General features: G+C 45.1%; 1 protein-coding gene across 5 annotated transcripts in view; it reads left to right on the top strand.

Annotated features, from left to right (window-relative positions):
* Window positions 1–12,758, top strand: part of LOC110521733 (receptor-type tyrosine-protein phosphatase F) — a 345,140-nt gene that overhangs the window by 293,899 nt on the left and 38,483 nt on the right. For all 5 annotated transcript variants that reach the window (XM_036968462.2, XM_090231901.1, XM_036968469.2 and 2 more), the window contains one exon: window positions 4,905–5,068. In XM_036968462.2, coding sequence (XP_036824357.2) covers window positions 4,905–5,068 — 164 coding nt within the window. The remainder of the gene's footprint in view (window positions 1–4,904; window positions 5,069–12,758) is intronic.

The following is a 12,758-nucleotide window of genomic DNA, read 5'->3' on the forward strand; positions in this document are numbered from 1 at the left end:
TTCTTGAGTATGACTTCAAGTTTGGCACACCTGTATTTGGGGAGTTTCTCCCATTCTTCTCTGTAGATCCTCTCAAGCTCTGTCAGATTGAATGGGGAGTGTCGCTGCACAGCTGCCATTCCAAATCATGTCCAATCGATTGAATTTACCACATGTAGACTCCAATTAAGTTGTAGGAACATCTGAAGGATGATCCATGGAAACAGGATGCAACTGAGCCCAATTTCAAGGTAAAAAAAAAAAAACTGTTTTCGCTTTGTCATTATGGGGTATTGTGTGTGGATTGATGAGGAACAAAAATGTATGTAATCAATTTTCGAATAAGAGTATAACGTAACAAAATGTGGAAAACGTCAAGGGGTCCGAATACTTTCTGAATGCACTGTATACTGCATGAGGAAATGATGGCGTGGTTGATAAAAAAATACAAAAACATAAATCGATTTTTACAACCATTGGACCACCAACTCTCGACAGTGCCAGCCCATTGCTATGCCTTTCTTCATCTTCTGGGAAGCAATACATTGTGGAGAGAAAGGAGAGTTGTGTATTGTGTTTTTGTTCAGCTAGAACGTGGTTATTTCTCTTTAACAGAGTGACAGACAGACACATAACAGATCTGTGACCCAGTAAAGTGAAATATTATTGAATCTAAGTCATGCCTGGCCAGATAAAATAGCAGGCTAATCACGTTCATGGGAAAACAGGGAAGTGAGCTCAGCTTTATAGTTATGGCAGGGTTGATGGCAGGATGGAGGAAGGAGGAGGAGAGAGGAGGAAGAGGGAGGCGGGAGACTGGAGCAAAAGGGCACTGCAGCTTTATGTGGCTCCCTTGGCTGGTAAATATGCCTGGAAGTGTGAAATTGGATAAAAGAAACAAGCCATATAAACAGTGTGATCACTTACAGCAGGGAAGAGAGGGAGAGAGGGAGGAGGGGAGGTAGCATTAGAGAGAAAGGGTGTCAGTTTCATCTGAGGGGACTGGAGAGAACCGGATGGGAGTGATGGAGGGGTGAAAAGAGTGAGGGGTACAGAGAGAGAGATAAGTCTGATGGAGGAATGGAGAGTGGTAGAGGGAGCCTTGGGGAAATAATATACAGTACTAAGAGAAGAGGAATGCAGTAAAGGTTTTATGGATGAGATTTTCTTTTTTTTATGGGGAGATTTTATGGATGAAAAAGAGAGTTGTTTAAATGACACAGAGGGAGGCAGAGAGACAGAGACGCCATGAAAATAGGGAGATGGACAGAGGCAAATAGAGGAAGAGACAGATTGAAAGAACGAGAGCGAGACAGGACGAAAGAGAGAGACCGAGACACAGACAGAGAGGTCGTAGCCTGAGGATTAAGGGAGGGGGGAGTGGGGGGTCCTGGTGCTCTGCCCTCACCTCAGACACACCCAGAGGGGATCGTTGTCGATATGTTCAATAATCATCTTAGTGTTTAATGTTACACTGATCTCCTCTCATTGACAATGACTTTTTAGGACCTATCTGCAAAATTATGATTCTGAGATAAATGGCTTCAAAGTTCCAAACCCTCAATTATTGAATTTAAGGATTTATCAACATGAACTGGGGTATTTAGAGTACTTTATACCGCAGAGCTGGTGAATACTCGTTTCCGATTGGCCAGAAGGGCATTCTAAAATAGCGATCATGACGCAATAAGCGCCTACACACACAGACCCTACTTGCTACAAAGTAACATCAAGCTCAACCAGCAACCACACAAACCGAAATTGGATACATCCAAAACACAGATCCAAAGAGGAAAAACTTAGCTCGCTAGCGTTTATTTATTTTTGCAGAGACATGTTTTATTGGAGCATCTGATGACCTGACGTGGTGAGTGATGACCATGAGTTTCTTTGGTCCTTACCGATGCAGTCATGACGCAAGTGGCGCTCTGTCAATAACAACGCTGTGTCAACAACTACATTTTGACACAAATGCAGATAGAAACGTATGGTCCCAAGCTCTTGAAAATGTGCCACGTATTACTTCCAATGTGTTATCGAGAGAATGATTATTGAGAGACCTCTTAACTTTTTACTACAGTGGGCTGAATCAGGGTCACACAGAGTGTTTCTTGGTAGTCTTAAACAAATCTACGCCTCACACACATTTAGGCGACGACTAAACCGGAAAACAGACGTGGTTCTTCCATTGGAACTTGGTGGTGCTTTTAGATGGTTGAAAGCACAGTGATTGCACGTTGGGAATTCAACCAACCTCTGGCTGTCTTTTTGAGTGGGTGAATATACGTACTGTAGGTTGAAATCTCATTGATCCACATCTCAGCCAAATATTACCCAAATGTTCATGTTTCAATGTTGTGTTGTGCCCAGTAGGAAGCCTTATTGTGGGAGAAACTATTGGGAAAAAATAAGACTATTCACCCTATGCACTCCTCGGTCTTCTCTCCTTCCCTTCCCTTCCCCGCATCAGCTCTGCTTTTCACTCACTTTATTATCTCTCCAATACACAGCATTCCCATGCTGCATTTGTAAATGTAGAGGCGCTGGCAGTACATTATTCACTCACTCTATGGGCTGTGTTTCTATCAGATAGTGCTTCTCAAATTGATCACTCCCAAAGTTTCCCCCCTCTCTGAGAATATCTAAATGTCCTCTTTTGTTTGGGCTTCCATCCACTGTGTCTAAGAGGCGTGACTGCTGCCATTTTTCAAATAAAGTTTTGTGCTGCACTGCCTGCTGCACATTGCCAAAAGTATAAGAATGAGCTGCGGAGAAGAGAGAGAGAAGAGGAGCCCGGGAGAGAGAGAATAGAGAGACCGAGACAGAAGAGGGAGGGACGAGCCTGGAAGCGATGGAGAGAGAAAGAGGAAGCCGAGAAATGAGCTCAACATGAACAGTTCTCAGAGATGTCAGGCTATTCATGGCTGTTTCTATCATTGAGTCGATCAAGACCCCAGGTCTTTCTCAGCAGGTATCAGAATATGGGATGCACCATGACCTTTTGACCTTGAACCTTTGTGCAAAGGCTTTTGGCCCATATGAGTCCTTTGTTTATGCAGGATATGACTGCAACCATCTTCATCAATATCAGATGCATATTTTCAATGTTTCCTTTGAAGACGTCAATTTATGCTGTGGTGAAACATTCAGAAGACTCGACAGTAACCCTTGTTTTGAGTACTCCTCAACTGGGCCTGACAAGTGCTAGCCACATGTAAACCTGTTGGCATGGCCTCAGTGAAAGTTGTTGGGATTTCCTCTGCCAGTTATTAAACAATCATTTTAGCAACACGTCTTAGACAGCAAAGGGGTTGCAAATGGGACAGAGAGAGAGGTAGAGCGAGGGGTAGAGAGATGGGTAGAGAGAGAGAGAGAGAGAGAGAGAGAGAGAGAGAGAGAGAGATCTTGATGGAGGATTAGACTCTGTCATTGTGTGTAGTCCCTGCTGTGTCCGGAGAGGGTGACTAGTGCAGGGGAGGATGCGCATCAGCGGCCTCTGAGGACAAAGCCGATAAAGGTGACAACTTTTATCACGCCCTCTGGAAGCCAGCAGAGAACCCGGGGCCAACTCTGTCTCACTGGCGTCAGTACAGTATATCACAGTCTCACTAATTGACATGGCAGGGTTAGAGGAGGGGAAGAGCAGGAGAAGAGAGCAACAGAGGCTGAAAATAACTCAGGGTCAGGGGCAGAGAGGAGCGAGGGGAAGGGGACAGACTTAACTACCATGGAGCAGTTGTGAGTGGGCGATTGCTGATACAGGGGCAGGATCTGGAGTTTGTTTATCTGCTCGCAGCATATGTGTACTACTCTCTGAGTGTATTTAGTAGTAGCTTCATCTGCATCAGCACTTAGGCTACAGTAAGCCTATACCTCTCTCCCGGCTTGCGTCTGTGCCACCACAGTAAGCAGGCACATGTAGTGACTGCAGTGCTCTGTGTGTTTCTACGGCAACTGGAATGAACGCCTTTGTCAGCACCAGTTAATGTTTTTATCAGTTAAAAAGGCATTAAAACCCCATTAAAAAGGGAGTTGTCATAAATTTCTCTCTCTCTCTCTCTCTCTCTCTCTCTCTGATCTCTCTGTGATCTCTCTCTCTCGCTCTCTCTCTCTCTCTCTCTCTCTCTCTCTCTCTCTCTCTCTCTCTCTCTCTCTCTCTCTGATCTCTCTGTGATCTCTCTCTCTCTCTCTCTCTCTCTCTCTCTCTCTCTCTCTCTCTCTCTCTCTCTCTCTCTCTCTCTCTCTCTCTCTCTCTCTCTCTCTCTCTCTCTCTCTCTCTCTCTCTCTCTCTCTCTCTCTCTCTCTCTCTCTCTCTCTCTCTCTCTCTCTCTCTCTCTCTCTCTCTCTGTGTGTGTGTACCACAGATCCCCTTTTCATCTTCAAGTTTTTTCCAGAGAGGCTGGGTACAATGGATATGGCTTGGCATGATGCTGGCGTCACATAACAAAGCTAAATGGATCAATTTGCAAAGCGTAAATAGCTTAAAGTAACTGCGCTTGTTGTCACTTTGTGGCTGACAGGTTGGGGAATTTTCACTCTATTAAAGAATGGAGCTAGCTACAAATACACCTCTCTCTCCTTCACCAGATGCCTGGCTGATGTTAGTCTCCACCAGACACAGCGTTAGATACGGGCTAAGGCAGAGCTGTGAAGAACTCTGTATAGGGCTACGATAGCATCACGTTGAGTTAGCACCGCGTTTCCAGGCGCCTAACTGATGTCAGCCACTGACTTTCAATCAGGCACTGGGTTGGACAAGGGATAGCACACAAGAGCAACAGAGCTCTAAAGTACTCCAACGGGCTTGAGACTACACAGGTCTCAAGGTTAATAGAGCAGTGTTCAGCCTCCAACCAAATGATAAAGCCTCTCCATTCTGAACAGGGGTTTCTGTGTGGTGTCCTCCTCCTTCTTCTCTCCTGCAGCAGAAGACGTTTGCGGCCAGCCCATACTCGGACCCCATCACAGTGAAGCTCCACAGCGGCATGGCTCGCCATGCTGAGGACCCAGAGATGCTGTGGGTCATGGGCCCTGTCCTGGCCGTCGTACTCATCATCATCATCGTCATCGCTATCCTGCTCTTCAAGAGGTAAATACACTGCCGCGCCAACTATTTCATTGCTGCAATGAATGTGCGTCACGGCACTCTAGTGTTTGATGTGGATCGTTTTTCACAAGTGCCCGCAACTGTACATGTGTGCTTGTGTTCTCAAAAAAAGTGACATTACTGCTAAAGGCAGTGAGGACACAACTGATAACTACAAACTTTGATAGTATGTGAAATTTCGAAAATCGAGTGTGCTTTAAATGCCAGGACGTACTCATTTTGGCATTTCATCTAGTAGAATTCGCTACACAATTGTGAGGAGTAGAAATGTCTCTCCAGACTCACGTGTGTAGAGCAGACAGTATCAAAAGAGGTGGTTAACTTGCATCGGCATGACAGTTGGCACAAATGCACATATACACTACATGACCAAAAGTATGTGGACACCTGCTCGTCGAAACATCTCATTCCAAAATCCTGGGCGTTAATATGGAGTTTGCTGCTATAAAATCCTCCATTCTTCTGGGAAGGCTTTCCACTAGATGTTGGAACATTGCTGCTGGGACTTGCTTCCACTAGACCGTTAGTGAGGTCGGGCACTGATGTTGGGCGATTAGGCCTGGCTCACGGTTTGCATTCCAATTCATCCCAAAGGTTTTCGATGGGATTGTGGTCAGGGCTGAGCAGGCCAGTCAAGTTCTTCAACATCGATCTTGACAAACCATTTCTGTGCATGGGGGCATTGTCATGCAGAAACAGGAAACTGTTGCCACAAAGGTGGAAGCACAGAATCGTCTAGAATGTAATTGTATGCTGTAGCGTTATGATTTCCCTTCACTGGAACTAAGGGGCCAAGGCTGAACAATGAAAAACAGCCCCAGACCATTATTCCTCCTCCCCCAAACTTTACAGTGGGTTAGGTAGCATTCTCCTGGCATCCACCAAACCCAGATTTGTCTGTCAGACTGGAAGATGGTGATGCGTGCAGCGTGATTCAACATTCCATAGAACACGTTTCAACTGCTCCAGAGTCCAATGGATGCGAGCTTTACACCACTCCGTCCAATGCTTGGCATTGCGCATAGTGATCTTAGGCTTGTGTGCGGCTGCTCGGGCATGGAAACCCATTCCCGACTAACAGTTTATGCACCGACGTAGCTTCCACAGGCAGTTTGGAACCCGTATTGAGTGTTGCAACAGGGGACAACCAATTTTTATGTGCTACACACTTCAGCCCTCGGCGGTCCCGTTCTTTGAGCTTGTGTGGCCTATCACTTCGCGGCTGAGGCATTGTTGTGCCGAGACGTTTCCACTTCACAATAACAGCACCTACAGTTGACCGGGGCAGCTCTATCAGGGCAGAAATTTGGCGAACTGACTTCTTGGAACGGTTGCATCTTATGACGGTGCCACATTGAAAGGCTCTGCTCGATTTTGTACACCTGTCAGCAACAGGTGTGGCTGAAATAGCCTAATCCACTCATTTGAAGGGGTGTCCACATACTTTTGGATAGTGTATTTGACCTCATCCCAAAATATGCTAATGAGCCCCACCAGTACATTGCCCCCACTGATGAATGGTGATCGTACTTCATATTCTAAAAGTTGGGTAGAAACATGTCTGATTATACTTACAAGGTACCGAACTGTACCATGTGAGTTCATATGTGTACCTGGGAAGTGTACCTTTCACTTTGTTTTTGCACCGCAGGGAACAACACTGTACCATAGCCCATTTTTTGAGAGTGTTAATTCATGTTCCAAGGGATAACCATGAACCCGATGGCAGTGCAGAAATATTGACGCACTCAACCAAGTGTGGTCACAGTATAAAAATATAAAACGAATTGAAATCAGAAAACAGCAGTATACTGTCATTTTATAGAAATAACACCTTCAAGTTGTTGTATGTACTTAAAGCAAAGTGCAAAAAATGTATTCTTGGCACTATACACCATACAGTGCACTCTGAAAGTTTTCGGACCCATTGAATTTTTCCACATTTTGTTACGTTACAGCCTTATTATAAAACAACTGTATTGTTTTTTCCCCCTCATTAATCTACACACAACACCCCATAATGACACAGCAAAGGCAGGATTTTAGAAATGTTTGCTAATTTATTTATTTTTTAAATAAGAAACAGAAATATAACATTTACATATATATTCAGACACATTACTTAGTACTTTGTTGAAGCACTTTTGGCAGTGATTACGGGCTCGCATTCTCTTCGGTATAAAGCTACAAGCTTGGCACACCTGTATTTGGGTAGTTTCTCCCATTGTTCTTTGTCAGGTTGGATGGGGAGTGTCACTGCACAGCTATTTTCAGGTTTCTTCAGAGATGTTTGATCGGTTTCAAGTCTGGGCTCTGGCTGGGCCACTCAAGGACATTCAGAGACTTGTCCCAAAGCCACTCCTGTGTTGTCTTGGCTGTGTGCTTAGGGTCGTTTTCCTGTTGGAAGGTGAACCTTCGTCCCAGTCTGAGGTCCTGAGCGCTCTGGAACAGGTTTTCATCAAGGATCTCTCTGTACTTTGGCCCATTCATCTTTCCCTTGATCCTGACGAGTCTCCCATTACCTGCCACTGAAAAACATTCCCCCAGCATGATGCTGCCACCACCATGCTTCATCGTATGGATGTTGCCAGGTTTCCTCCAGATGTGACTCTTGGCATTCAGGCCAAAGAGTTCAATCTTGGTTTCATCAGGCCAGAGATTCTTGTTTATCATGGTCTGAGAGTCTTTAGGTGACTTTTGGCAAACTCCAAGCAGGCTGTCATGTGCCTTTTACCTGAGGAATGGCTTCAGTCTGGCCACTCTACCATAAAAGCCTGATTGGTGGAATTCTGCAGAGATGGTTGTCCTTCTGGAAGGTTCTCCCATGTCCAAAGAGGAACTCTAGAGCTCTGCCCGGGTGACCATCGGGTTCTTGGCCACCTCCCTGACCAAGGCCAGCTCTAGGAAGAGTCTCTGTTTTTGGGGACCTTCAATGCTGCAGATATTTTTTGGTACCCTTCCCCAGATCTGTGCCTCAAAACAATCCTGTCTCGGAGCTCTACGGACAATTCCTTCAACTTCATGACTTGGTTTATGCACTGACATGCACTGGCAAATGTGGGACCTTATATGGACAGGTGTGTGCCTTTCCAAATCATGACCAATCAATTGAATTTACCACTGATGGACTCCAATCAAGCTGTAGAAACATCTCAATGATGACCAATAGAAGCAGGATGGCCCTGAGCTTAATTTCGAGTCTCATTGCAAAGGGTCTGAATAAATGTTGTTGTTTTTTTTACATGTTAAAATGTCTAAAAACGTGTTTTCGCTTTGTCATTGAAGGGAATTGTCTGTAGATTGATGAGGAAAATAGTTTATTAATCCATCTTTTAAAAAAGGCTGTAACTCAACGACATGTGTCTGAATACTTTCCGAATGCTCTGTATGTACAAGGGTAAGTGGACACCCCTACAAATGAGTGGATTCGACAATTTCAGCCACACCCGTTGCTGACAGGTGTATAAAATTGAGCACACAGCCATGCAAACTCCATAGATGACCGGCAGTAGAATGGCCTTACTGAAGAGCTCGGTGACTTTCAATGTGGCACCATGATAGGATGTCACCTTTCCAACAAGTCAGTTTGTCAAATTTCTGCCCTGCTAGACCTGCCCTGGTCAACTGTAAGTGCTGTTATTGTGTAGTGGAAATGTCTAGGAGCAACAACGTCTTAGCCGCGAAGTGATAGCCCACACAAGCCCACAGAACGGGACCGCCGAATGCTGATGCGCGAAACGCGTAAAAATCTTCTGTCCTCGTTTGCAACAATGCTGAGTTGCAAACTGCCTCTGGAAGCAACGTCAGCACAAGTACTGTTCGTCGGGAGCTTCATGAAATGGGTTTCCATGGCCGAGCAGCCGCACACAGCAGCCGCACACAAACCTAAGCTCACCATGCGCAATATCAAGCGTCGGCTGGAGTGGTGTAAAGCTCGCCACCAATGGACTCTGAAGCAGTGGGAATGTGTTCGCTGGAATGTTGAATCACGCTTCACTATCTTCCAGTCTGACGGACGAACCTGGGTTTGGCGGATTCCAGGAGAATGCTACCTGCCCGAATGCATAGTGTCACCTGTAAAGTTTGGTGGAGGAGGAATTCCGGTCTGGAGCTGTTTTTCATGGTTCGGGCTAGACCCCTTAGTTCCAGTGAAGGGAAATCTTAATGCTATATCGTACAATTACGATCTAGATGGTTCTGTGCTTCCAACTTTGTGGCAACAGTTTTGGGAAGACCCTTTCCTGTTTCAGCATGACAATCAATACTCCCATGCACATAGCGAGGTCCATACAGAAATGGTTTGTTGAGTTTGGTGTGGAAGAACTTGACTGGCCTGCATTCGTTGGAGTTCAGTGGTTACTCCATCAAGACAGATAGACATTCATCTAGCCTCAGCCTGAAGTCCTATAGGCTCTGTGAGACTCTCTCCTTGGAGTGGGTATTGATATGGGAGGTATCTCAGTCAGGTGCCTGTGGCTATGCTCTCCCAGAGTTGGCCCAGCCGTGTTTTCGCTGCTCTCTTTGCATGTAGCTGTCCTTAGAGCTTCTGACTGAGCTAGCATAAGAGAGAGAGGGAAGAACAGGGGTTCCATATGCTTCTTCCGCTAATAATGAAATCTCAGCTAGCTAGCACACTGCTGGGATGGGACGAGCTGGTCCTCCTTTCTCTGTCTTCTTCTATCTGTTCAACTTTCTTCTCCTCTTTTGTCACCCTTCTCTCTTACTGTTTGTTCAGTCTTTGAGTTGCTGGGCTTGTGGTAGTGTAGCTCTCCTTACTTCTTAGACGCTTCAGCTCTGCTTGAACAAAAAAGGGAATCATGTGTTTGACTTGATCATTAAAAAGGACTTAATCATTTAAAAAAGCATTCCAAAATGCTTGGCCTCACCTTAATTCTCCTCACTCTGGCAATCAGAAGGAGCCAGAACTCAACTCGCTCTTACACAACAACCCAGGAAAGTAATAAGCTGAACTCAGCTGAACTAGTAATTCAAAGTATTTCTCTGTGGAAAAGTCCAGGCAAGGCTGACTTAGATGGCAGGAGGGTGGAGGATTTCTTCACAGCAAATGAGAAGAAATCTTTTGAAGTGTCCCAATTTAACATGCCTATTTGACTGCACAGGCCTATAACTCTCTGATGTCCATGCCAGGACACATAGCAACTTTTTATGACTTGGAAGACATTTTGCTGGAATGGATTGTATTCAAATATAAATGAATGTAAACGCTACAAAACAAAACACAATAGGCAGATCTATAGACATTTCAACAGTTGTAAAAGTATATGAGGCGAAACAGCTTATTATATAATAACCCCATCCTCATCTGTCCACACAATGTAGTAGGATAACATAGTTGATACCGGGACGTTAGTTGCAGGATGCAACCTACTGTATTTCCCCCGAGCTAGTACAATATCTACCTCAAGTAACCTGAGAGAGCAGAGTGCACCATCATCAAGCCTGTCCAAATGCATAGAACATCATTATCTCCTGAATTCCCCACATAGCAGATATGTAGATCCTCCTTTAAAAAAAAAAAATCCCAGCAGATGTATCTTAAGAGAATGGGTTGTAAAAAAGAAAAAATATATATTTAAACACTTGTTGAAGATGATCACAGTGACAGGGGTTGAGATCTGGGCCCCTGGAGGAAAAAACTCATTTTCAAAATGTCAGCGTTATTATCTGAATAAAACCGCAGGGCTGAGAGATTGGAGGAGAGAGGGAGAGAGAGAGGGTGGGAGGGAGAGATGGATGGATGGAATGAGGGATGGAGGGAGGTGTGAAGTAAAGAGCTTGTATTAGCCAGATGCTGTTCCCCATCCACTGCTTCTATGCTTTAACCCTGTAATTTAATCCTCCTCTCTCTCTCTCTCTCTGTTTTCTCCCTCGCTCACTTTCCCCCTGCTTTCTGTGGACGCAGCAAACAAGAAAGGTTAGTACTTCTCTCCTGTTTTACACCCGTACACCACTTTCCCCCCTCTCAACCCTGGCTTGGCTGTCAATCTGCAGCACACGCTTCCTCTCCCTTCCCCCTAAGGCGTCAGCATGCTAAGGCGTCAGCTGGCTGAACGAGTGTGCTTGCATAGTCCCTTAAAAGACCTTCGCTTGAAAAAAAATACATTTTTACATCAAATTAAGACGTTATTGCAGTATTTCTAAAGTGGGAAAAATGTGCATGAAACCGATTCGTCTCTCGTTGACTGACAACAAAAAAACACTTAATTGAAGAACCCCTGCTGTTGACCAATCACCGACGAATGGGAGTAGACTTCGGCTACTGACTTCGGCTTGCCTCGAACTTTTTGCTGTTGTGCCCGAACAACTGATAAAACCCTCACACAAACTAACAAAAAAGTCACAAAAGGTAGTTGAGCTGGCAAGCATGTGGACAGATGCCTTTACTCCTCTATAAGATGTGCTTCTGGGTCAGGCTGCGCCACTCTGTTCTGTTCTGACTGATGCCTGATGTAGAGAGTCAGAGTGACAGAGTGACAGACTGACATGCCCTTTGTTTCTACTACACTGTCAAGATCACACATAGCGAGGTCCAGTATGCGATCGATTCTTTTTCTACTACTCTTTTTACTGACTCGAAAGTCATGATTCGTTTTTCTGAGTGACTCGTTCATTTTAGTCATTCTTTTGGCCTGCTAGCAGCAGGATTGATATACAGTCCTCCGACTCAACAGCTCTAGAGATGTGCGCTGACCAACAACTGTCTGTCATAATTACTCAAAGGAAAATAGGTCATGCTGCAGGCAGCGTAGAGGATAAAAATATGTGTTAACTGACAATTCATCTCATGGTGCAGGAATGAACGCAATTCATTAATTATTGAATGTTGTGATGGGATCGGCTTTGTAGAATCAAAGCATCAACAGCCTCTACTCAACAAACTTGAACTCGAGAACAAATAGTTTGGGGGGGGGGGGGGCTGCAGTTTGCGAACCATATTGTGCTTATCACCCTCACGGCAGTCGAGCAATGCACTCCTCCAACAGTCGTTCCCAATCTAGTCCGGATGTGTGCCACAACTAGACCTTGTTTCAAATGTATAAAGACATCATCTTATATGTATCCCTAGCAATCAACAAATGTAGGCCTACGTTGTTTAAACAACAAGTCTCCGTCACAAATGACAGCTTCAATAAGCACACCACGGTAAACGGCACGTGAACGAGAGGTTTGTCGGATTATGACAGTTTTCAGTTCATCGTTCGCCGGTAGGGGCTCCTGCCTGCCAACTGTGATGGACGAGAGGCTTGTAGAATCAGGACTCTTTCAAGTTTTCAGTTCATCGTTCGCTGCTGTGGGGTCCTGCGTGTTCTGGCCATTACTGACTCAAATGAACAAAATGAGTCTACAGAATCGTTCTTTTGACTGAACTTCCCATCACTATCACACATCACACCTTTCTTTGACTGTGTGTTGTGTTTTTTCACAGGAGACATGTCTGGCTCTTGACTGGTTGTGTGTCTATGTGTGTGCATCTGTGTGTATGTCCACGCATGCAGTGTTTGCGCGTGTGAGCATGCAAATATGTGCATGCGTGTGTGGGCAATGTTTACAGGCAGCTTTGAAAAATGTCTTTGATCTTGTTGATCTATTGAGCTACATCTCTCTGAGAGTTCATAGTCTGTGGTTTCTCGTTTGCCCGGTTCCCCCCACC

Source organism: Oncorhynchus mykiss, chromosome 4, assembly GCF_057628025.1.
Source record: "Oncorhynchus mykiss isolate SJ-2025 chromosome 4, ASM5762802v1, whole genome shotgun sequence".
In the NCBI taxonomy this organism is placed as follows: domain Eukaryota; kingdom Metazoa; phylum Chordata; class Actinopteri; order Salmoniformes; family Salmonidae; genus Oncorhynchus; species Oncorhynchus mykiss.